The following is a 26422-nucleotide window of genomic DNA, read 5'->3' as shown; positions in this document are numbered from 1 at the left end:
GTCACAGCCTGTAATCGGTTGCAGTCTGCTCCCCCCGCCCGCCAGCACTGCCCCCTGCCACCTCCGCTTTCTCTTTTGTTTACTTTGAACTTTATTCATTTTCAGCTAAAATGTCTTCCCTGGAGGCACCACCCTCCTCGGCCTGATATTTGTTTGAAGTCACTGTTTCTAGACTCCATGGGGACATCAGAACTCTTAACATTTCTCCTCTTTTTCCATGACCTTTGTCTAAGCCAGTCCTTTGCGCTTTTTAAGCCTAGAGATGTTCAGATTTGTAATGTGTTACTGACCTAACCATGTGCAATTCTGTCATATGTGCAATTACTGTGAAATTCATGTGCAATCTATGTGCTGTCGTGACACATATTCATGTGCAATTTCTGTCGTGATCACATGCAATGGTATTTATTTATTTATTTATTTGTCTATGGGAGTTTTTATTTATTTATAGGAGATCTTCTACTGAAAGTGTTTTTCAGACTTCCTATAAGTGATCTGTTCTTCTGTATCTACCTCTGTATCTACCTGCGTTGCACCAATGAAATTTCCCCATGTGGGACAATAAAGGAATATCTTATCTTATCTTAAATAAATAAAAACTCCCATAGACAAATAAATAAATAAATACATAAATACCATTGCATGTGATCACGACAGTAATTGCACATGAATATGTGTCACGACAGCACATAGATTGCACATGAATTTCACAGTAATTGCACATGAATTTCACAGTAATTGCACATGAATTCCAACAGCAATTGCACATATGACAGAATTGCATATCAGTATTAGGTTAGGTCAGTATTGCGAGTGTTCAGTACTAACAGTTTTTGTTATAAAGTCTGACAGCAGCAGGAAGGAAAGACCTACGGAACCTTTCCTTCACACAGCGAGGGTGGATCAGTCTCTCACTGAAGCTGCTCTCCAGAGCGGACAGAGTGTCCTGCAGGGGGCGACACTCATGGTCCAGCATAGATGTGAATTTAGCCAGGACCCTCCTGTCCCCCACCTCCTGCACCGAGTCCAGAGCACAGCCCAGGACGGAGCTGGACTTCTTGATGACTTTGTCCAGCCTCTTCCTCTCCCTCTCTGTGATGCTGCTGCTCCAGCAGGCCACACCTACAGGAGCTGATGCCACCACAGAGTCGTAGAAGGTCTTCAGGAGTGGCCCTGTCACTCCAAAAGACCTGAGTCTCCTCAGGAGGTAGAGCCGACTCTGGCTCTTCCTGTACAGTGCGTCCGTGTTATGAGTCCAGTCCAGTTTGTGGTTCAGATGAACACCCAGGTACTTGTATGAGTCACTCTCTCAATGTCCCGCCCATGGATGTTCACTGGTGAGGGGGCAGTGGGGTGGCGTCTGCGGAAATCCACCACCATCTCCTTGGTGTTTGCGTTTAAGTGGTGCTGTTTACCTCTACTTGATCTTGGAAAACTTCTAGTTTTTACTGTTTATGGCCTCAGTTTGCGAGTAAAAGTTAACAATACAGACTGAGACTGAATCACGAGGCTTATCTCTAAAATAAGCTCATTGAATTATTACTTTATTAAGCTATTCATAATTTCCAAACTATTATATTGTATGCATGTTTTTGAACTCAGGAATGAAGCAATATAAATCTGACGGTAGCAGCAGAGGTGATCTACTTCAAATCACTACATATTACGTTAAAAAAAAATCCCCAAAACTTTTTATGCAGAAAAAAGATGTGGAAATCATGTGTAAACATATAGTAAACTTCTGAATTGTGAGTTGGCTCTGCCTTACATATAAATACCAGAACTTTAGATAACTTCATCCTTTTCTAAAAATAGTAGTTGACTAATACACATTTTTGGTTGACCAACACACCATTATTAAACGTCTAAGTTCCTATGATGGGTAAGTATGTATATTTGGGGCATTTGAAGTGTTCGTCGTCGCCCCCTGCTGTCTCTGACTGGGAGGGGGCCAGGGTTTCTAAGGAGGCGACTCTCCTTAGAAACCCTGGCTCTTTTTTTTTTTTTAAATTTGGCAATGTTGAATGTGTTTGTATGCGATTTATATTGCCTTATTTTATCTGCCATAAAATCACGTCACATGAGCATGTCGGGGACGAGCTTGGTTTGTTTATCTCCCCATGAGAATTCCCTGTAGGAGTGTTCTAACATAAATCCTAACGAGGAAACGCCTCATAGATAGAAAAGTAATATAATGTTTGTTGTAGATGGTCAAGAGCCAATAACATACAAATAATGCATAATGTTTGTCCTTTAAGGGAACACAACACAACAAGATGATAAAATGATCCACTTTTTTTTTGTAGGTCTTTCTTAACCTGACTTTACAGTGCTTGGGCTGTCCGTGCAGCCCCGGATCATGCTCAATGCCATCTTCAGATAATACTGTGACACTGACTTGTTGCTGGTTGGTTTTTCCCAGGCCATCAGAGTTATCGAAGTACCAGTGGTAAAGATAAGAGATGCGGAGACGGGGGCGGACGAGAAAATGATGATAAAATCTATTGTCAATATGGTACAGTAGAACGTGTGCGTCTAAATGTGTCTGGGGATCTAATTCACTTTTCCTGCGGTCTCAGTCACTCTGCATGGCCAGTCTGAGGTGATTTGTGTCGAGGATTCAATGGAACTAACGGGAGTGCTAATACGGGGATCACACTAGGGCTGAACGGTTTCTGAAAAATTTAAATTGTCTGACAAATGATGTAATGGCTAATCAATTTGTGGTCGTTTTGAGAATTCAAATTTGACAAAAGTGTCATTAGAAAAGTGCTGCAATGATTCATCAACTCATTGTGACTAGTTGACTAAAAAAAAATAATCAGTCAAATCTGAATTATTCCTTCAAACATGCAAAGTGTCTTTATAGTCTCCTTAATTGAACAAACATATAAATGAGAGTCTAGTTTAAACATATTTACAGTTTAATTTAAAATTATTTGAGTGTTTTTTCTTTGACAAAATCTTTTTTATTTTTTTTCATATTTGGTTATATTCTCGGTCTAATCACATTATATTTCACTCAGTTTTGTCTCCATTCAAGAACAAACAAACTTAATTGTTCTACACTATTTTTGACGATTGGAAAACGATTTAAAAATATGTTATGCGTGTCCTTTTTTTCCTCCAGGATTAAATGAGTATCTAGTATCTAGTAATAGTAGTTTTAGCTTTTATTAGTATCTGGGTTTCAATAGTTTGGAAAATCCTAATAAATGGTTAGTGATTCTAAAGAACATTAAATTGCCTCATTAATTAAATAATTGCAGCTTGCAGGCTTTCAAATCATCGTTCAGCCCTAGTCCACACTAACGCGGACTCTCATTGAAATGTTGGTTGATTTTCTATACATTTTCATGTTCTTTTGAAATGGAGCGCAGCTGTAAATGCCAGTTAAACACAGAGGAGTTCATCTTGGCAATGAAATGAAATGATTCTGAATTATAAGTGGATTCTGCGATTGGAAAGCAACATTATGGTCGTGTTAAAGAGCTAATGAAGAGCTTGTAGGATCATAATGTGTAAGAATTCAATTACAGTTGCATTTATTTAATTGATTAATGCTTATTCACTTGTATAATACTAATCTTTAATCAATGTAAATATACTTGGGTCTTTTAAAACTGAAACATTTTGGAAACATGCAAGTTCTCTTTGGGCCTGAGAAGGTGGTCAGTTTGGTTAGTTATGACAATGCCCATTTCCAAAATGTTATCTATGTGTGTTTTTATAGCAAATGTGTTGCTTTAAATGTACTTATGCACAACATTTGTTTTAAGTTCTTGGCTTTCTATTAGGACTGCACCATTTGGTTACAATGTAGCTTTCAGTAAAATTGATTTAAAAAAGACTAGAATCAACAAACTAATTAAATAATCACATATATTTCAGAACATATTTGTACAGATCTAAACTGTAGCAGTTTTTATGTAGAATAAGACATGATATTTGTACTTGTGGAGGAAACGATAGAACAGCCTTTTCTGATTGTGTCCATTCAAACTGCAATTTTGATTCAATTCGCTCTATGCTTTCTCCTTTCTGCTGTGGTTCATATGCATCCTATCCTTAAAGTCCGAATAAAATGACAGTGCTCCAATATTTTATAACAAGACAGACTATGGAGTTCTATTATGTGGTCACAATTGTAACATTTCAAACCCTATTTTGAGAAGGCTCGAATTGATACTTGATTTTGATGCCACAATGAGTTTTAAAAATTATTTTATAGAATATAGTTATTTTCAACACAAAGTCTTACAACTTTTTGTGACCATGTTCTGATGAAGCAAGAACATTTTAAAACTGATATTTGTTCAAATCAGTTCCGATACTAGTTTTTGATACTTTTGACAGTCCTGCTCCGAAGTCAGTCGATTTCCAGACACATGCTAATACTCTAGCACCATCGTCATAGCGGTACACAATTTAAAACAAAAATATTAAGCAGTTTTTGAATGACAAAGTCCTCAAAATATCACTGATAAACAAGAAGTTGAAACATGTGAATTAATTAACTATAAAATGCGCTAAAAATGAAATGGAACTCTTCAAACTGCTAATCTTACCTAAATACCATAAAGTACTTTTATTAATTTAATCCAAAGTGTTATAGCATTGATGTTCTGTGTATTGTTTTTGTCCTAACAGTAATAATAAAACGCACTAAAAAACAAATTGTCCCACCCTAACACACTGCAACCTCTCCTCTTTTCTTTATTACGTTTTACTGTCTTATTTTCTTTTTGCACAACCGTCCTTCATGCTCGGCTGGATAACGCCTCTTCATTTCTCTTCCGCAGGACATCAATGCCCCCTGTATAATCACCGACAGCGTCCAGGAACTCGGGGACGGCGAGAACGCGGACTTCGAGACGACATTTGTGTTGACGCGCTTTGATTCTCCGGACTACACCTACCTGTACAAGCGGGACAACCGCATCGTGGGGCCCCCTGTGGTGATGTACTGCGCTGCCAAAGAGGAGGTATGTTATTTATTCACAGCAGAGTCCAGGACAACTCGATTTACAAAAGGAATCATACCAGCTAGCCCAAGCAACTGTTTTGATTATGCATAGGATAAAGTTATGACCAAAGTAGGTCTCTTCTAATGCAAAACTTTCAACAGAGATTTTTGTAGACACAATAAGGCCTGCTACTTTGGATTGATTAAAAAAATAATTGGAAAATGCCATCCTTTGTCTATGCATAACCTTTTGGAAAGTCAATCAATTTTCAACTAAAGAATTAGAGTAGATCAGGGCAACTTAATTTTTTCCCGAGGGCCAAGGAGTCTGGGCCGGAGGTGCACAACACGACACTACTGTAACCATATTTTGCCCATCCAGGACTGAGCCAGAATTAAAAGAGCTAAAGCAAAATAAAGGACTTAGTAAAGACCAACCCAGGTCAAAACTAGCACTAACCCAGGATTAAGCTAATAAACAAGATTTTATTATTCTTTTTAATACCTGGACGATGGTTTGTGGCCCGGATTTATTCACTTGGTGGGCCTGATTTGGTCCCCAGGCCTTATGTTGAATAGCCCTGGTTTAGAGAAGGCTCGAACAATTCCAAATTAAGACGAAATGATTCATATTTACTTGCATTGGACGTTTGAGAAAAAAAATCATGCGCACAGTTTCTCCTCGTAATGATCTATCTCAATTTTCAAATGTATTTAATCTCAGTTTAATCAAACGTGTTCATATTGATTTCGTAAACGGGGTACTTGATTTGAAAGTCATTTCCATTAGCATAGTAGAAAAAGCTTCAGTTGTAGTCATCTGGACTCAGTTTGAAAAATAGACGTTTCGACTCTCATCCAAGAGTCATTGTCAATAACAGAATTTAGGTCGAGAACTCCGATATTAATACTGTTCTGTGGTAAGACCCGCCCATTGGGAGGAGCCTTCCTGAAGTAGAAAGAGTTGTTTGTTTCAACAGAAACTCCCCCCTTGTATCTACCGAGCTAGCCTATTCAGAATCTTAATGGGCTATTAGAATCCTCTTTGTCTTTGTGAGACACTGGCTCAACCACCCTGAGTACCTGATTAGCATCTGAATGTCCTCTACCTTTCCAGGGGTTCAGTAACCCATTATAAATAACAGGAAGATTAAACCTTAGCCCTCCATTTCTGTTTAAAGAAGGTCTTTCTTTTTTAACAAAAATAGCTTCCTTGACTCCTCTTTCAAACCATCTTTTCTCCTGCTTAAAACCTTCACCTCACCGTCTTCAAACGAGTGATTAGAGGCTTCAAGATGGAGATGCACGGCGCTCTGTGGTCCTGAACTTGTATTTCTTCTGTGCTGATAAAGCCTCTTGTGTAGAGGCTGTTTCGTCTCACCTATGTAACATTCTTTACAACTTTCTTCACTGCATTGGATCGAATAAACTACATTGCTCTGTTTTTGAGTCGGCAACTTGTCCTTTGGGTGAACCAGTTTTTGTCTTAAAGTGTTTCCTGGTTTAAAATAAACAGGGACTTCGTGTTGTCTAAAAATTCTCTGCAGTTTTTCCGAGAGGCCAGACACATAAGGGATAGAGACACCCTTCCTTCTCTGTTCAGTTTCCCTTTTGTCCTGCTTCTTGGTTCTCTTCACTCTGTTGAGAGCCCAAGCGGGGTAACCACAGGCTGAGAGGGCATTTCGGACATGTTTTTCCTCTTTCTTCTTGCCCTCTGAGCTGGTGGGCACACCTTGAGCTCTGTGTTGTAAGGTTCTGATCACCCCCAGCTTGTGCTGTAGTGGGTGGTTGGAACCAAAGAGCAGATACTGGTCCGTGTGTGTAGGTTTCCTATATACTTCTATTTGGAGTTTCCCGTCTTCTCCTCTGATCGTGGAACAATCAAGAAAGGCCAAGCGATTCTCCTTAGCGTCTTCTCTTGTAAACCTAATATGTGGGTCCACAGCATTGATGTGATCAGAGAAGCCTCTCAGCCTGTGGTTACCCCGCTTGGGCTCTCAACAGAGTGAAGAGAACCAAGAAGCAGGACAAAAGGGAAACTGAACAGAGAAGGAAGGGTGTCTCTATCCCTTATGTGTCTGGCCTCTCGGAAAAACTGCAGAGAATTTTTAGACAACACGAAGTCCCTGTTTATTTTAAACCAGGAAACACTTTAAGACAAAAACTGGTTCACCCAAAGGACAAATTGCCGACTCAAAAACAGAGCAATGTAGTTTATTCGATCCAATGCAGTGAAGAAAGTTGTAAAGAACGTTACATAGGTGAGACAAAACAGCCTCTACACAAGAGGCTCTATCAGCACAGAAGAAATACAAGTTCAGGACCACAGAGTGCCGTGCATCTCCATCTTGAAGCCTCTAATCACTCGTTTGAAGACGGTGAGGTGAAGGTTTTAAGCAGGAGAAAAGATGGTTTGAAAGAGGAGTCAAGGAAGCTATTTTTGTTAAAAAAGAAAGACCTTCTTTAAACAGAAATGGAGGGCTTAGGTTTCATCTTCCTGTTATTTATAATGGGTTACTGAACCCCTGGAAAGGTAGAGGACATTCAGATGCTAATCAGGTACTCAGGGTGGTTGAGCCAGTGTCTCACAAAGACAAAGAGGATTCTAATAGCCCATTAAGATTCTGAATAGGCTAGCTCGGTAGATACAAGGGGGGAGTTTCTGTTGAAACAAACAACTCTTTCTACTTCAGGAAGGCTCCGCCCAATGGGCGGGTCTTACCACAGAACAGTATTAATATCGGAGTTCTCGACCTAAATTCTTTTATTGACAATGACTCTTGGATGAGAGTCGAAACGTCTATTTTTCAAACTGAGTCCAGATGACTACAACTGAAGCTTTTTCTACTATGGAACACACCTGGACGAATGAGGGATTACACCGACATTTCCATTAGCACTAAATTACTTTCTAAATATTTGGATTTTGCAAAACGTTGCGATTTTGCATGGATTCAAAGCTGTGTAATGTAATATCTGTCTCAAATCTACATTCCCTGAGGTGAAGAATGCACAAATTCAGATTGAAACTCTCGCTAGCAAAAACTCAAATCAACAAACCTAAAACGTTTTATTCACAAATATAAGTATGTAAATATAAGTTTACGTGAATAAATCCATAAAGGAAAGCCAGGTATAGTTAATGAGGCAAAGTTCACCCAATTCTTCACAGTAACTACATTATTGTGATTTCAATTATGAAATTATTACCCAAAAATTGTGTTTAATAATTAGTGGTTAAACAGAATGAATGCAAGAGCTTGAGATGTGTAATAGACGAATGATTTCCCCTCTCGTTTCAGCCTCTGCCGTTCTCGTGCCGCCCGCTCTACTCCACCACGATGCTCAACCTGTCGCTGTGTTTCACCGGCTTCAGGAACAAGGAAGAAATGGTCAGTGCACTCAAGCGCTCGGACTCTAATAACATTGGAAACGCGCCCAGACCCAAAGCCACCGTAATGAGAAAATTATGTTCTTTAGAAAATAAGTTCTCTCTATACTGCTTTTAAAATTGGATGACAAAAGACTTTGATAATGCAGAATGTTGTTAGATTTGATCCAAAAGGAGGAGAAAAAAAAAAGAAGTGAACCGTCTCTCTTGTTCCGCTTTTCTCCTGCAGAAGAACTTGGTGAATCTGGTGCATCACATGGGAGGCACGATTCGAAAGGACTTCAGCACCAAGGTCACCCATCTGATCGCATACTCCACACACGGAGAGAAATACAGGGTGAGGGAGATTGCGTTTATTGTACTTTAAAGTTTTGTTTTTTGAAAATGTCATCGTACCAACCAATTGAAACGCTTAAAGGACATGTATTATGCAAAATCAAGCTTTTAATCGTGTTGTAACATTGTCCTTTCATCAAAAACATACATGGAATTATTTAGCTTCATTCACAGTTTCATGAGTCATGTTTGCTAAGTTGTTTCCCTCTGAGCCTCAGAAAACACTCCCAGTTTTGTCGTAGGTGGAACTCTGAGACCTTCTGTGCCGAGTCCAAATATCATTTCTTTTAAGTTCTTAAACATGACATGCCAAAGGTACTTAAAGGCAAAAAGTAGACATAATGAAGAATGTGTGTCTTTTTAAAGGCGCTCTATGCGTTTTTTCTGCCTCTCCATGGAGATGTTGCCACTTTGCCTGGATTACTCCATGGAGACGAGCATGTGCCACCACCAGACCAAGATACAGGGGTTATTTATAAGGGAGTGTCTGCAGAGCCGCGGCGCGCGGCCGAAACTGCTGCGCCATTTGACCGCGTTTTAGCGCCGTTTTAGACCGCGCCGGGTTAGGGTTAAGGTTAGCCATGAGGCTATAACAGGCTATAAGAGAAATGCCGCGGTCCCTGAAACTGCGCGGCCATTTGACTGCGCCGCGGCTCTCCAGCCACGGCCTATATATAAAGCGTGCGTATGTGATATTCATTTTATGATCAATAAAAAGAAATGTGTGGAAACGTGTGGCTCAGGCAATAAAGTCTGAGCTTTTTGTGCTGTCTTCTGTGGAGAGGTGAGCCCCCTCAGATAAAGAAATTCATGTTTTTCACGAATTGATGAAATATATATAATAAAACTACATAAAAAAGAAAAATATCCTTTCTTCGAAGTGAAAAATCCATTTAATGAGATCTGTTTTGGAAAGTTTTCTTCTCTGTACTGTTATACTAAGCCCGATCTTGTGGTTTTCATGTTAATTCAGTTGACACCATCTATGAAAAAATTCATCCGCATTTTGATCTGAAGTTTTTGAGAAAATGATTTAGTTTGTCATTTCTTAATTCGATGTGAGGTTTTTAATCATTTTGACGCTGCTGTTCACGTTCAGCACGTCACACAACACAAAACAAGCTAGCTCTTTTAAGTCTGCCATCGCCGTGTGAAATGCCAAACTCTGACTCGGTGTGTCCCCTCAGATTTGTCATTGGCGTTCCCTCCACCCGCTTTTTACTGCCCAAAGCCTTTCTTCTCTTGTCGCTGGTTTCTTGTGGCGCAGAAGAACAAGTGAGAAAAGTTTGTCAGACTTTCAAATGTTTTCCATTTGAAAGCGGCACGCTGACAAAAAGTGGCCCCTTGCCTCCCTCGGGAGGTGTTTCAGACATGTCCCACCGGGAAGAGGCCCCGGGGAAGACCCAGGACACGCTGGGGGGACTATGTCTCTCGGCTGGCCTGGGAACGCCTCGGGATCCCCCCGGAGGAGTTGGAGGAAGTGTCTGGGGAGAAGGAAGTCTGGGAGTCCCTGCTCAGACTGCTGCCCCCGCGACCCGGCCCCGGATAAAGCGGCAGAAAATAGATGGCTGGATGGATGCTGACAAAAAAAAAAAAGCAGAATGAGTCTATATTCCAGCCGAGCGACACAAGCTTGTTTTTGTGCCTGGCGTAGAAACCGTTTGTACCTGAGTGACAAAGCGCAATGTATGACTCCAATGTCACACTGTGTAGAAACATGTTGAATGATTTTTCAAAAAGTCACTATTTTGTCTATTTTTGTAATTAATTATTTTTCGTCCAATTGATTCCCGTTGACTTGCAATTCAAAGTCTCATTTGATGCATCTGGGCTTTTTTGGAGTGAGAGACTTGGGCAGACTGCCATTCTCTAATTTCCTCACTCTGCTGCAGATAAACAAATGGCTTTGAGTGAGAAAAATCTTTCTGGTGCTGGTTTATTTACTTAACTTGACCATGCAAGAATAACAGATCGGTGATATTTTTCCTCATATTGATCAAATTTGTTTTTTACATTTTATTTGGTTATGATGAAAAAAAAAGTCCAGTTCCTGAACATAATTAATTATACGGACTTGAAATAATTATGATTCATACTGAGAAGAAAGTGGGGAAATCAATTTTCTTTCTTACTTTAGAGTTGTAGGCACAAAACAACACTTTCCCCCATAATTTCACCATTTGCACAGTTTATTTGTTTCAACTGCAGGCCAAAAAGGCAAAAAAAATGTAAGTGTACATTTTGTTTTCCTCAAGTAATGTAAAAGCAAGTAAAAATGTATCTGAATGTTTTAGAAGTATTTATTTTATTTATGTTATTTTCATTATGTCAGAGGGCTAAATATTTATTCAATATTTAAACTAAAACCGTAAGAAAACATTTTATCAGGTCCACCAACATTAACATGAGGGGAAAAATGGTTAAAATGAAGAAAAAAATAAAGGTTCAACATAGAATTGTGTTTTCCCCACTTGCCTCATGGCTTCTGTTTACCGGATTTAACACAAAATAGTCAAATCTTTTCTTCTAAAGTTTTTATTCTGCTCTAAAATACAGGTTTTTACTGCCAGATGTCTGACTCACTAAAATATAACTTACAGAAATCTTTGCCAGGTTCATATTTTTTCCTTGACATCAACGAATTGGCACAGACTAAAAAGCAGGAGGAAAGAGGAACGCAACAATAAGTTTACAAAAATCTACTAAACGATAGTCACAACTTTTTATACAAAATAGTTCAAAAGTCCCATTGGCCAGGCTTAATATCTTAATGATTTGCTTTCTGTACTTTTGCTCACAGCTGGCAGTTTGCATGGGGACGCCAATTCTCACGCCAAACTGGATTCTGAAGGCGTGGGAAAGAAGAGATGACGTGTAAGTACAATTATGTGCGATCATTCCTAATCTACAATCAAGATAACTTATTTTTTTTAGTTTTGACTTTTGAAACGTTTGTGTTCTCTTTGGGTGCCCAGGTCCTTCCACGCTGGAGACGAGGAGTTTAGGACGGAGTACAAAGTTCCTCCGTTCCAGGACTGTATTCTGAGTTTTCTGGGTTTCTCGGATGAAGAAAAGGCCAACATGGAGGAGCGGACTCAGAAACATGGTTTGTTGAGATTCACTATGCAAATTAAAACAGCCCACAGAAGTGAAGTTAGTTGATTAATTAAAAAATCCAAATATTATATAATAATCAAAATATCTTTAAAGAAGATTTTAAGATATGCTCTTTTTGTGGGGAATACTGTTTGACATTCATACATCATCGTTATATATTATATTTTAATTTATAAACTAAAGCAGCAACAATTATTCAACGATTTAAATAAAAATAGTTGCATTTGATAATTGTCATCATTGTCTGGACTAGACAGACTCTAAAACGCATATGAATAAAACACCTTTTATTACAAAGACGGTGACATTATTAAATCAAAATGTCAAAAAACCAAAAGAGAAATCTTTCCTTTTTTTATTTTCCTCATTAATTCAATCTTCTACCTTATTTCAACTTTTTATCTGCTTGAAAATGTATTTAAAAAGTCTCAGAGTAGATTAGAAATGGTCTTATCAAAAGAATAATTGCCCGGGTTAGAGTTAGGGTCCGACTACTAAAAGGATAATTGTCTATTTCTGAATTGATTTACCGAAGAACTTGCCTGTAGTGTCCTTCAAATCTTCAGAGGGGTTAAGATAAATTGATATAGACATAGGAGTGTGCGTTTTTCCCCCTAGAGTACCCCAGGTCCTTGCATCCGTCGCCTGGGATTAAGCCTGATTATGAACTGTGCAGAAAGGCGTACCCTGAGAGCCAAATTAAACCTGTACATGTCAAGCAGAGATAAGCACCTCCCCGTGTGCCGGATAAAGGTTATTCTGCAAATATCTGTGTAACGTTGACGTGCGTGTCCCTCAGGCGGCACGTATCTGGAGGTGGGAAGCGAGCGCTGTACGCACATGGTGGTGGAGGAGAACTCTGTGAAGGAACTGCCCTTTGCCCCGAGGAAGAATCTCTATGTCGTCAAGCAAGAGGTGGGTGGGAGCTTTGGAGTTTTTTTTTTTTTTTTTAAAAGACTGCGTTTAGTTGTTCTACACGTTGAATTAAGACCGCATCAAATCAAACTGGTGAAATGTCTGTGGAAGTATAATGAAGCTTGTGAAAAAACCTGGGAAAGTCTGAAAATCTGAATCCAGTTTCAAGAGCCTGGAAATGTTTTGGAAATTTAGACAATATTTTGGTTTCAGAAAAAAAAAGTCTTATTAAAAGATCAAAGACGTAGTGTATATTTTTAAGCCCACAAAGACATTCTACACAACTTTTGATTTTATTTTGCTCCACCTCACACTTTAAGTTATCTTTTGCTCATTGTAAAAAGACATTCATTTTCCTGCGATGTGATTGTTCACCGCGAACACGCTGTTATGACCCAAATCAAGGCAAATGTGTTTATAAAGGACACAGGAGACCAAATGTAAGAGTTCAAAGATTTTATTTTAACTTCGTTTACTTTCTTGTCTTGAATCTTGAATGGTTAAGGAGAAAGAAAAAGTACAAAAAGACCTAGCTAAACTCCAAAGGAAAACGGAAATTGGACCACCAGGCCAAACAAATGAGATAAAACTAACAAAAAGCCAAAACCCCCTGCCATCCTGCAGGGGGCAGTAGTACGGAGCGTTGAAAGGGCGCACAGCAAGATGGGACGGCGAGCAGCTGGAGAACGTGCACTCCATTTAAAGGATACAGGGAGCTCAAAAACGAATCAGAGAGCCACTTTTGGAAAGAACTGCAGGGAAATAATACAAATAACTAATCTAAGAAACGGAACAGGAAAAACATGAATACAAAAATGGGGGAAACGGTGCACGAACCCAACACACGCCCTACAATTTACCGCATGTCCTTTTGTGCCGCGTCGCTGTTTGAGCCAATAGGATCACATGTCACTGCTCGCTTTCCACATTACGGTAACAACAAACGGATTCAAGAGGAAAGCCGCGCAGATGCTGTACAAAACCCTCTGCCGTTCGGTCGTGCCAAGACGGCAAGCGCTAAAGGAGAAAAGGAGATGACAAGCTGTGTTGAAGTACAGCTACAGCGCCGTTCTCTGGAAGTACGAGCGCCATGAGGACTCGTTTGACAAAAGAGCTGAAGTCTGCAGAAAACGCAGCCGTCCACATGTTTTCTAACGTTGACAAAAACCTTCTTATAAACTTTACTGCACAGTTTCTATTGGACCTTCACATTTGTATTTTATAAATGTGTTTTCAGAGCACACTACAAAGTAGGGCCTTAGTCAAAGTGCTTTACAGAACAAGACAGTGGTTTAAATACACTGCCTGTCCAAAAAAAACACTGTATTTAAACCCGACTGATGCAGTGAGTGGCTTCTCATTTCTAAATATTGTACCGTGAGTTTCATACCCCAATAATATTGCACTGTGACATTGGCGTATCGCGCCACATCCCTAATGTTGGATGAACTAGTCTGTATCGAATTCCTGGCTCAATACTATCTCTTTATTATAATTAGGGATGGCTATTGTTAAGATATTATCAATACTGCTTGCAGGCTTTTAGATAGGATTTGAAAACACCCCGTCCAAATAATTTTGTCCAGGGGCTTAAAACATTTCAAGAAGGTTATGGAAAGCCAATATGCGCATTGCTGCGTTTTTTCCCCGACACTTTTAGTAAATAAAGCAGCACTTTTAACGCCGTGCGCCGTCTGACGTTATGCCTGTAATTTACGCCAGACGCCGCCTGCGCCTCTCGGCCGTGCGTGATCACACTCTGCTACTTAGGAGCGGCGTATCGCGCGGTACGATCGGCTGCTCTGGATTCAAAAAACGTCGGTCATATTGGTCAATCTCTACTAGTCTCACAAACCGATCAAATGAGAAGCTTTCCAACTCACTCAATAAAGAGTGTTATAAAATATACAAATTAAGCCATTGAACAAAAAAAAAGTATTTGAAATATACCATACATTTTATGTTAATGAAAACTCGCAATGATGGAAAACTATTACACATAATAATGTTGGGAGAAGTGCTCAAGTTTGAATTTTTAATTTTTTGATCAAATTTCTTCCTCGTAACTTCCCCTGAAGCGACCGTAAACCCACACATAACTAGGGATTTTATGATTATTAGGTATATAATCAATAATCATGATTATTCAGGTTACAATTTAATTGTGATAACCAAAAAATAATAATTGTGACTATTTCAAAAGCTAAATTAATATTTTTTATTTAAATTTATCATAAAAAAATACTTAAATGTAAATAACTTTAATCTGGCTGTTATTGTCGTATTTAACTTTATTTTGTCTTTCAGAAAGTACATTTTCATAAAGTCTGTCACAAACTTGAGGGACAGTAATATATTAGATCACAGGAATGAAATAAAATGAAAGATTTCACTGTTGTTTGGTCACAGTCTCAAAAATCGCAAATAATCGTTAAATCGTTATTTTTTTTCTCATAATAATCGTGACACTAAAACTCAATATCGTGACATCCCTACACAATATTCATTATCACCTAATGCTTCTTTTCCTTATGTTTTGCATTGTACCAATTCATATTTCTTCCTGGAAATCTTATTTACCCAACTAGGTTTCAATCAGACAATCTTAAAGCAGGCACTTTCCTAACTACCGTAATAATATAAGCGGTTATTAAACTTCCTCTCTTCCTCGATAAAAAGACAAAAAGAAAAACCATCTCGGACATGTGTTTTGAACATCATTGGCAGCGATAACCCATGCAATCCTTCAATAAATGATTACATGTGCCGTGCCGCAGGTCATCACAATTCTGCTCCAAATAACGAATGCCTTCTGCAACCCGAAATGGCCCTGGGTTTCTGGATCAATGCGCTCTTCTCCCGCGCCCCAGCTCTTGTCAGCGAGCGGTCGATATAAGATTTCCTCCTCCACCGGATGAATAATTCGAACCTAGCTGTCGGAGTGGTTTAGCTGTGCTCATAACCCCGCAATCAATAAGCCTCCTTTTCTTTTATTCTGCCAAGTTTAGTTGATTTTTCAAAGAGCGACGGTGCCGTTATTCTACAAGGGAAGCTTTATTCTCATTCCCTCCTAATCCGGTTGTGTGTAAATAAATCTCAAATCTGTTTCCCCTTTTTCTCCGGCAGTGGTTCTGGGGCAGTATACAGATGGATGCCCGAGCCGGAGAGTCCATGTACCTCTATGAGAAGGTGAGTGCGCTTATGGGCCAAAGGAACACCTGTCACGATAACACATTCTGAAGTGCGATTTATTGATACAGATTTTTAAAGAAAATTACTGTAAATGATCACGTTGAAGCTACTTTGACACAAACCTCACCAACGACTAAGGACTGGACTGACATCAACAACAAGGATGTTAAGCAAATGGGGGGGAAATGACATTCGGACTTAAATACTTTAATTCATCTGTTCCATGATTGCGTTTATGTTGGTTGATTTGTGATTTAATTTTGTATTCTTAATTTTGCTCTCTGGTCTTGTTTTATGTTATGTGTTTTATATCTTAATCTGTTAAAAATTTGAAAAAAGGAAGGAACATTTTCTTTACTTTTTAAAAAATGTAAAATATACAACAAATAATACAATAATAATACAAAAAAGCTAATAATACAATAAATTAACAAAATTAACATTTACAGCAAAGAAATTGTACAAAGGATAAATATTGAGCCACAAAAGTTGAGGTTCTATCTTTCATTCTTTGAACTCTATCGATATGGTAATTATCGTGACAGGTAGATGTAATATTCAAATGGTTACTGGTCATAAACATTATTTGTTAAGAATTGACATTGTTGACTTTCTGTCAAACATCCGAATTGATAGATTCAGAGTATATTTGTAATACTAAAGTCTTCTACTTTCATCTAGAGATCTACAAATTGTAAAGTCAAATCTGTTTTAACCCATTTTATCGATTTTATAGAAGCATCTATTTGGGTGAAAATGAGACCACAGCACATTCTCTGTATTTATTTATAGGGTTTTAATCCCACGAGAAGCAGGAAGCGCCCCGTTCAGTGGTGAACAGTGGCCTCGGGACCCGGGCCTTCAGACTCTTGTATTTCCAAACACAACTATCAGTAAAAATGCCAAAGCGCCCCTAAAGAGCCTCTCTGTCCCTGTGCTGCAGACACACGAGACACAATTAACTATCCACTGCACGCTTTCACACTGAAGTCTAACTACACACCGACTATCTTAAATGTGTTAAACCAAATTTGAGTGAAATGCTCCGCTCGTCTCCACCTCGTCGACCAAATTTGAATCAGTTGTTCAACTTTCTAGTTTGGACCAGTTTATGATGACAAAATTGAAACGGGCGCGATAGCGCCCCCTACAGAGTGACCTTTAAATTAACATTGAAGGTCAAAAATTAGTTTTACCAAAATGTTCTAAACTTTACCCAAAATTCTATTTTGGCGTCCCGATCAAAAAAGCCAATCTGACAAATGCCTTAATTTTTACGGCGTAGTCGTAGCGATGACATAAACCTCCCATGTTATCCCTATGGGAATACCGCTAAATCTCTCGAATATCAAAATTTTTCTGTTTCACACTTTAACAAACTCCTCCTAGTGCGTTTTGCCCACCAACCTCAAAATCGGTGTACGTCCTCTAGACAAGTGGGGCATCTAAAGTTATCAAAATTTTAAGGATAGCTTTTACGGTCTCTGTGCGACGGAGCCGCAAACGTTTCCCAGAATTCTGACTATTTGGCCTTCAGAGTGGCCTATAAGCAATAGAGTTTTTCCAAATGACATGATATTTTGAACAAAATTCTAATTTGCCATCCTGATCATGAAAGTATGAGAGCCAAAGTCATATTTTGTACGGCGTAACCGTAGCGATGACAGAAACATCCCATGTTATCCTTATGGGAAAATCGTAGAATCGCTCAAATCACCACATTTTTACGCTTCACACTTTAACGAACTCCTCCTAGGGCGATTGTCCGATCAAGTTCATATTTGGAGAATATCATCTACACAAGCGGGGCATCAAAACGTATCCATATTTTGATTCTAAGTGCTATGGTCTCTGTGTGGCGGACCCGCAAATATATGTCAGAAATGGGAAAACAGCGAAATCTCTAAAATGACCACATTTTTACGCTTCACACTTTAACGAACTCCTCCCAGGGCGATTGCCCGATCAAGCTCATATTTGGGGAAAATCATCTACACAAACGGGGCATCAAAAGTTATCCATATTTTTATTCCAAGTGTCACGGTCTCTGTGCGCTGGAGCTGCACATTTGACCGATATTTGTCTTCATTTGCACTGGTTAAGCACAGCATTGTACATGTTCAATGTGTCACTGTCTTAGTTCTTAGACAATTGCGTTAGCGCCATCTCTGTAAAATGCAGAGAGCAGAGTCGGAAGGCCGGCGGCCCGCGAGGGCCGTTGGATGCCGCTTGCGGCTTTAATTAGGCCCGAGCCCCAGCAGGGGGAAGGCCTATTGCTCCCGCAACGCTGCCGAAGGCAGCGTTGCAACTGTCTGACCAAACATGCGGGCGCAGCCCGCATGTTTGGTACCCCGTCGCCCCTGGCAAGTACAGTGAACTAGCCCATCCCGAAGGCATGGATCATGCATACTTACTCCTGCTATGACAGAAATAGTCAACAATTAGTGAATGGGCGTAGCCCATTCACTAATTGTTGACAACAGCAGCGCGAAGCGCTGCATTCCTCCAAAAACCCTCCTGGCATCGTCCCGTATGCGAGAATCCATGCCGCAGGCATGGGCCATGCTTGTATCTGCTCAAATCAATGGAAGTCTATGGGGAGTGGGCGGGGCATCCCGACGGAATAGGGAGTGACGAGCGCGTAAGCGCTCGTAATGATGATTCCACCCCATGGCGGCATCGGGAAGGCTTAGAGCTTTCAAACGATGTATCATTTGTTGTTATAGTAAAAACGGCTATATTGTTTTTGCTAAAAATATTATTATTATTATTATTATTTTTCTTGTTCTTCTTCAGCGCTTTGATCTCTAATTTGACCCCCTGAACATGCTCAAAAACTCACCAAACTTTGCCCAAAATTCAGAATCGGCGAAAAATTTGATTTTTTCTGGGCCATTTTTTTTTTCGTTAAAAAATGGCGCGACAGCGCCACCGACAAAAGTCAAAATACATTGCGCCTATGGGAGACGCCCCGAGGTCAACTTTGGCGTAAAGCTACGAAATTCGGGACACGCATTCCTCTCGTGAGGACGAACAAAAAAAATCATTGTGGCCACGCCCCCAGACTTACCCTATGGCCGCCATCTTCCTTTGAAAATGAAAATACGCTGTGTTAGTCATTTTGTTCATGTCAAACTTTGACGAACTCCTCCTAGGGCGTTTTGCCCACCGACTTCAAAATCGGCGTACGTCCTCTGGACAAGTGGGGCATCTAAAGTTATTCATATTTTTATTCCAAGTGTCACGGTCTCTGTGCGCTGGAGCTGCACATTTGACCGACATTTGTGTTCATTTGCACTGGTTAAGCACAGCATTGTACATGTCCAATGTGTCGCTGTCTTAGTTCTTAGACAATTGCGTTAGCGCCATCTCTGTAAAATGCAGAGAGCAGAGTCGGAAGGCCGGCGGCCCGCAAGGGCCGTTGGATGCCGCTTGCGGCTTTAATTAGGCCCGAGCCCCAGCAGGGGGAGGGCCTATTGCTCCCGCAACGCTGCCGAAGGCAGCGTTGCAACTGTCTGACCAAACATGCGGGCGCAGCCCGCATGTTTGGTACCCCGTCGCCCCTGGCAAGTACAGTGAACTAGCCCATGCCGAAGGCATGGATCATGCATACTTACTCCTGCTATGACAGAAATAGTCAACAATTAGTGAATGGGCGTAGCCCATTCACTAATTGTTGACAACAGCAGCGCGAAGCGCTGCATTCCTCCAAAAACCCTCCTGGCATCGTCCCGTATGCGAGAATCCATGCCGCAGGCATGGGCCATGCTTGTATCTGCTCAAATCAATGTAAGTCTATGGGGAGTGGGCGGGGCATCCCGACGGAATAGGGAGTGACGAGCGCGTAAGCGCTCGTAATGATAATTCCACCCCATGGCGGCATCGGGAAGGCTTAGAGCTTTCAAACGATGTATCATTTGTTGTTATAGTAAAAACGGCTATATTGTTTTTGCTAAAAATATTATTATTATTATTATTATTTTTCTTGTTCTTCTTCAGCGCTTTGATCTCTAATTTGACCCCCTGAACATGCTCAAAAACTCACCAAACTTTGCCCAAAATTCCGAATCGGTGAAAAATTTTATTTTTTCTGGGCCATTTTTTTTTTCGTTAAAAAATGGCGCGACAGCGCCACCGACAAAAGTCAAAATACATTGCGCCTATGGGAGACGCCCCGAGGTCAACTTTGGCGTAAAGCTACGAAATTCGGGACACGCATTCCTCTCGTGAGGATAAACAAAAAAAAACATTGTGGCCACGCCCCCAAACTTACCCTATGGCCGCCATCTTCCTTTGAAAATGAAAACAAGCTGAGTTAGCCATTTTGTTTACGTCAAACTTTGACGAACTCCTCCTAGGGCGTTTTGCCCACCGACTTCAAAATCGGCGTACGTCCTCTGGACAAGTGGGGCATCTAAAGTTATTAAATTTTTTGAGATACCTTTTACGGTCTGTGTGCGGCGCAGCCGCAAAGTTGGACAACTTATTTTGGAATATTGCAGGTCTAAAAATTGCTCCCATTTGATCAAAACCAGTCCGATTAGGACCAAATTTGAATCAGTTGTTAAACTTTCTAGTTTGGACCAGTTTAGGCTGACAAAATTGAAATGGCAGTGATAGCGCCCCCTACAGAGTGACCTTTAAATTAACATTGAAGGTCAAAAATTAGTTTTACCAAAATTGTCTAAACTTTACCCAAAATTCTATTTTGCCGTCCCGATCACAAAAGCCAATCACAAAAATGCCTAAATTTTTACGCCGTAGTCGTAGCGATGACAGAAACCTCCCATGTTATCCCTATGGGAAAACCACAAAATCTCTCAAATTACCACATTTTTATGTTTTACACTTTAACGAAGTCCTCCTAGTGCGTTTTGCCCACCAACCTCAAAATCGGTGTACGTCCTCTAGACAAGTGGTGTATCTAAAGTTATCCAAATTTTAAGGATAACTTTTACGGTCTTTGTGCGACGGAGCCGCAAACGTTTCCCAGAATTCTGACTATTTGGCCTTCAGAGTGGCCTATAAACAATAGAGTTTTTCCAAATGACATGATATTTTGAACAAAATTCTAATTTGCCATCCTGATCATAAAAGTATGAGAGCCAAAGTCATATTTTGTACGGCGTAACCGTAGCGTTGACAGAAACATCCCATGTTATCCTTATGGGAAAATCGTAGAATCGCTCAAATCACCACATTTTTACGCTTCACACTTTAATGAACTCCTCCTAGGGCGATTGTCCGATCAAGTTCATATTTGGAGAATATCATCTACACAAGCGGGGCATCAAAACTTACCCATATTTTGATTCTAAGTGCTACGGTCTCTGTGTGGCGGACCCGCAAATATATGTCAGAAATGGGAAAACAGCGAAATCTCTAAAATCACCACATTTTTACGCTTCACACTTTAACGAACTCCTCCTAGGGCGATTGCCCGATCAAGCTCATATTTGGGGAAAATCATCTACACAAACGGGGCATCAAAAGTTATCCATATTTTGATTTTAAGTGGTACGGTCTCTGTGCCGTGGAGCTGCAAATATACTGTCACAAATGGGAAAAACGCCAAATCCTTGAAATGTTCACATTTACGCTTCACACTTTAACAAACTCCTCCGTGGGCAATAGCTCGATCAAGCTTTACTTTGGGAAAAATCATCTACACAAGCGGGGCATCAAAAGGTATCCATATTTTTATTCCAAGTGCTACGGTCTCTGTGCGGCGGCGCAGCAAATTTGACTGACACTTGTGTTCATTTGCACTGGATTGGCCATGTCCAATGTGTCGCCGTCTGTCAAGTTCTTTTTTTATTCAAGACACAATAAGGGCGCCATCTTTATCAAGTCAAAAGCGCAGAGTCGGAAGGCCGGCGGCCCGCGAGGGCCGTTGGATGCCGCTTGCGGCTTTAATTATTATTATTTTTCTTGTTCTTCAGCGCTTTGAACTCTAATTTGACCCCCTGAACATGCTCAAAAACTCACCAAACTTTACCCAAAATTCAAAATCGGCGAAAAATTTTGTTTTTTCTGGGCCATTTTTTTTTTCGTTAAAAAATGGCGGCGCGACAGCGCTACCGACAAAAGTCAAAATACATTGTGCCTATGGGAGACGCCCCGAGGTCAACTTTGTCGTAGAGCTACGAAATTCGGAACACGCATTCCTCTCGTGAGGACAAAAAACAAATATTATTGTGGCCACGCCCCCAGAATTACCCTATGCCCGCCATCTTCCTTTGAAAATGAAAACACGCTGTGTTAGCCATTTTGTTCACGTCAAACTTTGACGAACTCCTCCTAGGGCGTTTTGCCCACCGACTTCAAAATCGGCGGACGTCCTCTGGACAAGTGGGGCATCTAAAGTTATCCAATTTTTTGAGATACCTTTTACGGTCTGTGTGCGGCGCAGCCGCAAAGTTGGACAACTTATTTTGGGATATTGCAGATCTAAAAATTGTTCCCATTTGATCAAAACAAGTCCGATTAGGACCAAATTTGAATAAGTTGTTCAACTTTCTAGTTTGGACCAGTTTATGATGACAAAATTGAAATGGGCGCGATAGCGCCCCCTACAGAGTGACCTTTAAATTAACATTGAAGGTCAAAAATTAGTTTTACCAAAATTTTCTAAACTTTACCCAAAATTCTATTTTGGCGTCGCGATCAAAAAAGCCAATCAGACAAATGCCTTAATTTTTACGGCGTAGTCGTAGCGATGACATAAACCTCCCATGTTATCTCTATGGGAAAACCGCTAAATCTCTCGAATATCCACATTTTTATGTTTTACACTTTAACGAAGTCCTCCTAGTGCGTTTTGCCCACCGACCTCAAAATCGGTGTACGTCCTCTAGATAAGTGGGGCATCTAAAGTTATCCAAATTTTAAGGATAGCTTTTACGGTCTCTGTGCGACGGAGCCGCAAACGTTTCCCAGAATTCTGACTATTTGGCCTTCAGAGTGGCCTATAAACAATAGAGTTTTTCCAAATGACATGATATTTTGAACAAAATTCTAATTTGCCATCCTGATCACAAAAGTATGAGAGCCAAAGTCATATTTTGTACGGCGTAACCGTAGCGATGACAGAAACATCCCATGTTATCCTTATGGGAAAATCATAGAATTGCTCAAATCACCACATTTTTACGCTTCACACTTTAACGAACTCCTCCTAGGGCGATTGTCCGATCAAGTTCATATTTGGAGAATATCATCTACACAAGCGGGGCATCAAAATGTATCCATATTTTGATTCTAAGTGCTACGGTCTCTGTGTGGCGGACCCGCAAATATATGTCAGAAATGGGAAAACAGCGAAATCTCTGAAATGTTCACATTTACGCTTCACACTTTAACAAACTCCTCCGTGGGCAATAGCTCGATCAAGCTTTACTTTGGGAAAAATCATCTACACAAGCGCGGCATCAAAAGTTATCCATATTTTTATTCCAAGTGCTACGGTCTCTGTGCGGCGGCGCAGCAAATTTGACTGACACTCGTGTTGATTTGCACTGGATTGGCCATGTCCAATGTGTCGCCGTCTGTCAAGTTCTTTTTTTATTCAACACACAACAAGGGCGCCATCTTTATCAAGTCGAAAGCGCAGAGTCGGAAGGCCGGCGGCCCGCGAGGGCCGTCGGATGCCGCTTGCGGCTTTAATTCTTTCTTCTTCTTCTTCTTCTTCTTCTTCTTCTTCTTCTTCTTCTTCTTCTTCTTCTTCTTCTTCTTCTTCTTCTTCTTCTTCTTCTTCTTCTTCTTCTTCTTCTTCTTCTTCTTCTTCTTCTTCTTCTTCTTCTTCTTCTTCTTCTTCTTCTTCTTCTTCTTCTTCTTCTTCTTCTTCTTCTTCTTCTTCTTCTTCTTCTTCTTCTTCTTCTTCTTCTTCTTCTTCTTCTTCTTCTTCTTCTTCTTCTTCTTCTTCTTCTTCTTCTTCTTCTTCTTCTTCTTCTTCTTCTTCTTCTTCTTCTTCTTCTTCTTCTTCTTCTTCTTCTTCTTCTTCTTCTTCTTCTTCTTCTTCTTCTTCTTCTTCTTCTTCTTCTTCTTCTTCTTCTTCTTCTTTCTTCTTCTTCTTCTTCTTCTTCTTCTTCTTCTTTCTTCTTCTTCTTCTTCTTCTTCTTCTTCTTCTTCTTCTTCTTCTTCTTCTTCTTCTTCTTCTTCTTCTTCTTCTTCTTCTTCTTCTTCTTCTTCTTCTTCTTCTTCTTCTTCTTCTTCTTCTTCTTCTTCTTCTTCTTCTTCTTCTTCTTCTTCTTCTTCTTCTTCTTCTTCTTCTTCTTCTTCTTCTTCTTCTTCTTCTTCTTCTTCTTCTTCTTCTTCTTCTTCTTCTTCTTCTTCTTCTTCTTCTTCTTCTTCTTCTTCTTCTTCTTCTTCTTCTTCTTCTTCTTCTTCTTCTTCTTCTCTTCTTCTTCTTCTTCTTCTTCTTCTTCTTCTTCTTTCTTCTTCTTCTTCTTCTTCTTCTTCTTCTTCTTCTTCTTCTTCTTCTTCTTCTTCTTCTCTTCTTCTTCTTCTTCTTCTTCTTCTTCTTCTTCTTCTTCTTCTTCTTCTTCTTCTTCTCCTTCTCCTTCTCTTCTCCTTCTCCTTCTCCTTCTCCTTCTCCTTCTCCTTCTCCTTCTTCTCCTTCTCCTTCTCCTTCCCTTCTCCTTCTCCTTCTCCTTCTCCTTCTCCTTCTCCTTCTCCTTCTCCTTCTCCTTCTCCTTCTCCTTCTCCTTCTCCTTCTCCTTCTCCTTCTCCTTCTCCTTCTCCTTCTCCTTCTCCTTCTCCTTCTCCTTCTCCTTCTCCTTCTTCTTCTCCTTCTTCTTCTCCTTCTTCTTCTCCTTCTTCTTCTCCTTCTTCTTCTCCTTCTCCTTCTTCTCCTTCTCCTCCTCCTCCTCCTCCTCCTCCTCCTCCTCCTCCTCCTCCTCCTCGGGACCAACCCCCCTATTTTTCACCCAGTGAACATTGACGAAAAGTCACAAAAATGTTCACACCTCTAAAAATCGTGCCTCTCTACATTCTGGCTATTTCCCTTTTCTAAAATAAAAAAATTGGCACGTCAGCGCCCCCAAATGTACCAAAATGCATTGAGAGATGGGAAATGACCCAAAAAAAATCTGATCGTAGAATCATGAAATTTGGCGCCGAGGTAGATGGTGACAAGAGAAGTAAAAAATATTATTACGGCAACGCCGTCCGCCCAACCAAATGTCGGCCATATTGCTTCAAAAATGGCTAAACATGACTTCTGAGTTTTTCCAAATGTCGTACTTTTACGAACTCCTCCCAGGGCGTTGGCCCTAAAAAGCTGAAATTTGGTGAAAATGCTACTGAGGAGTGGGACATCAAAAGTTATCCAAATTACATTGATACTTCTCACGGTCTCTGTGCGGCGAAGCCGCAAACTGTAGCTAGAATTTCAGAAATCTCCCATATTTAAAATTTCTGCCGTTTGCGCAGATAAAGTCCGAATTGCGTCAAATTAGAATCAGTTGTTAAACTCTTTGCCCTAAACCTACTTGAAGTGAAATAAATTCATTTGGCGCCACAGCGCCCCCTACAGATTTTATATGGAGGTTAAATGTTTAGTTTTCCGAAATTATATGAAATTTGACACACAACTCAATTTTAGCATCCCCATCAAAAAAGTCAATGAGACCCATGTCATAATTGTTATGGCGTTGCCGTAACGATGACCGAAACCTTTCATGTTATTCCAATGGGGAAATCGCCAGAACATGTTTACACTTTAGACTTTCACAAACTCCTCTCAGGGCGTTAGACATATTAACCTGAAATTTGGTGAGACTCATCTTCAGGACCATCAAAAGTTATCCACATTTTCATTCAAAGAGTCACGGTGTCCGCACATTTTGCCAAGAATTCAAAATAAAATAGCTTTTTGATGGTAAAACAAAGGGGAGAAGATGTGACAGCGTCACAGATTCAGCAGTAGGCGTAATAAAAGGACAATTGGGGCGCGTTAGCGCCCCCTCCTCTTGCGGCGTGGCGGCGGTGTGGCGGCGGCGTGGCGAGGGCCGATCATTGCCGCTTGCGGCTATATTTTCCATTTATTTCTATTCTACTTTCTCCTCAGAATGACAGCCCGGCCATGAAGAAAGCCGTGTCGCTCCTCTCCCTCACCACCCCGACCAGTAACAGGAAACGCCGGAGGCTCAAAGACACACTGGCCCAGCTCACCAAAGAGACGGAGATCTCCCCCTTCCCCCCTCCACGTAAACGCGCCTCTGCAGAGCACTCGCTGTCTATGGGCTCCCTGCTGGACATCTCCAACACCCCAGACACATGCAAGAGTCTGGCAGGTATTTGAACGAGTAAAAGGATACATTTACAGTGTTTATCTGTTCCATCAAAACACCTTTATTAAGGTTAGACACTTTTCAAAATATGAAAGTGTCTAACGTTCATATTATCTGTTCCCAAAGGAAAACGAATTCTGGGTATTAGTTTGGATCAAATTTAAGTTTTATTTAGGGACATAATTAGTGCTGTCACGGTAAAAGGATCCTCCG

General features: G+C 40.4%; 1 protein-coding gene across 4 annotated transcripts in view; it reads left to right on the top strand.

Moving 5' to 3' along the window:
* Positions 1–26422, top strand: part of ect2 (epithelial cell transforming 2) — an 82553-nt gene that overhangs the window by 15693 nt on the left and 40438 nt on the right. For 2 of the 4 annotated variants that reach the window (XM_072438951.1, XM_072438948.1), the window contains exons 3-11: positions 2423–2515; positions 4803–4985; positions 8269–8358; positions 8587–8694; positions 11494–11567; positions 11669–11799; positions 12610–12725; positions 15852–15914; positions 25987–26212. In XM_072438951.1, the coding sequence (XP_072295052.1) occupies positions 2423–2515; positions 4803–4985; positions 8269–8358; positions 8587–8694; positions 11494–11567; positions 11669–11799; positions 12610–12725; positions 15852–15914; positions 25987–26212 (1084 nt within the window). The remainder of the gene's footprint in view (positions 1–2422; positions 2516–4802; positions 4986–8268; positions 8359–8586; positions 8695–11493; positions 11568–11668; positions 11800–12609; positions 12726–15851; positions 15915–25986; positions 26213–26422) is intronic. The other 2 variants (XM_072438952.1, XM_072438949.1) reach the window with 1 other exon arrangement.

Source organism: Eucyclogobius newberryi, unplaced genomic scaffold (assembly GCF_026437365.1).
Source record: "Eucyclogobius newberryi isolate DKJ021-1_F unplaced genomic scaffold, fEucNew1.0.hap1 SCAF_9, whole genome shotgun sequence".
Lineage (NCBI taxonomy): Eukaryota > Metazoa > Chordata > Actinopteri > Gobiiformes > Gobiidae > Eucyclogobius > Eucyclogobius newberryi.
This window is presented reverse-complemented; position numbering and strand designations above follow the sequence as displayed.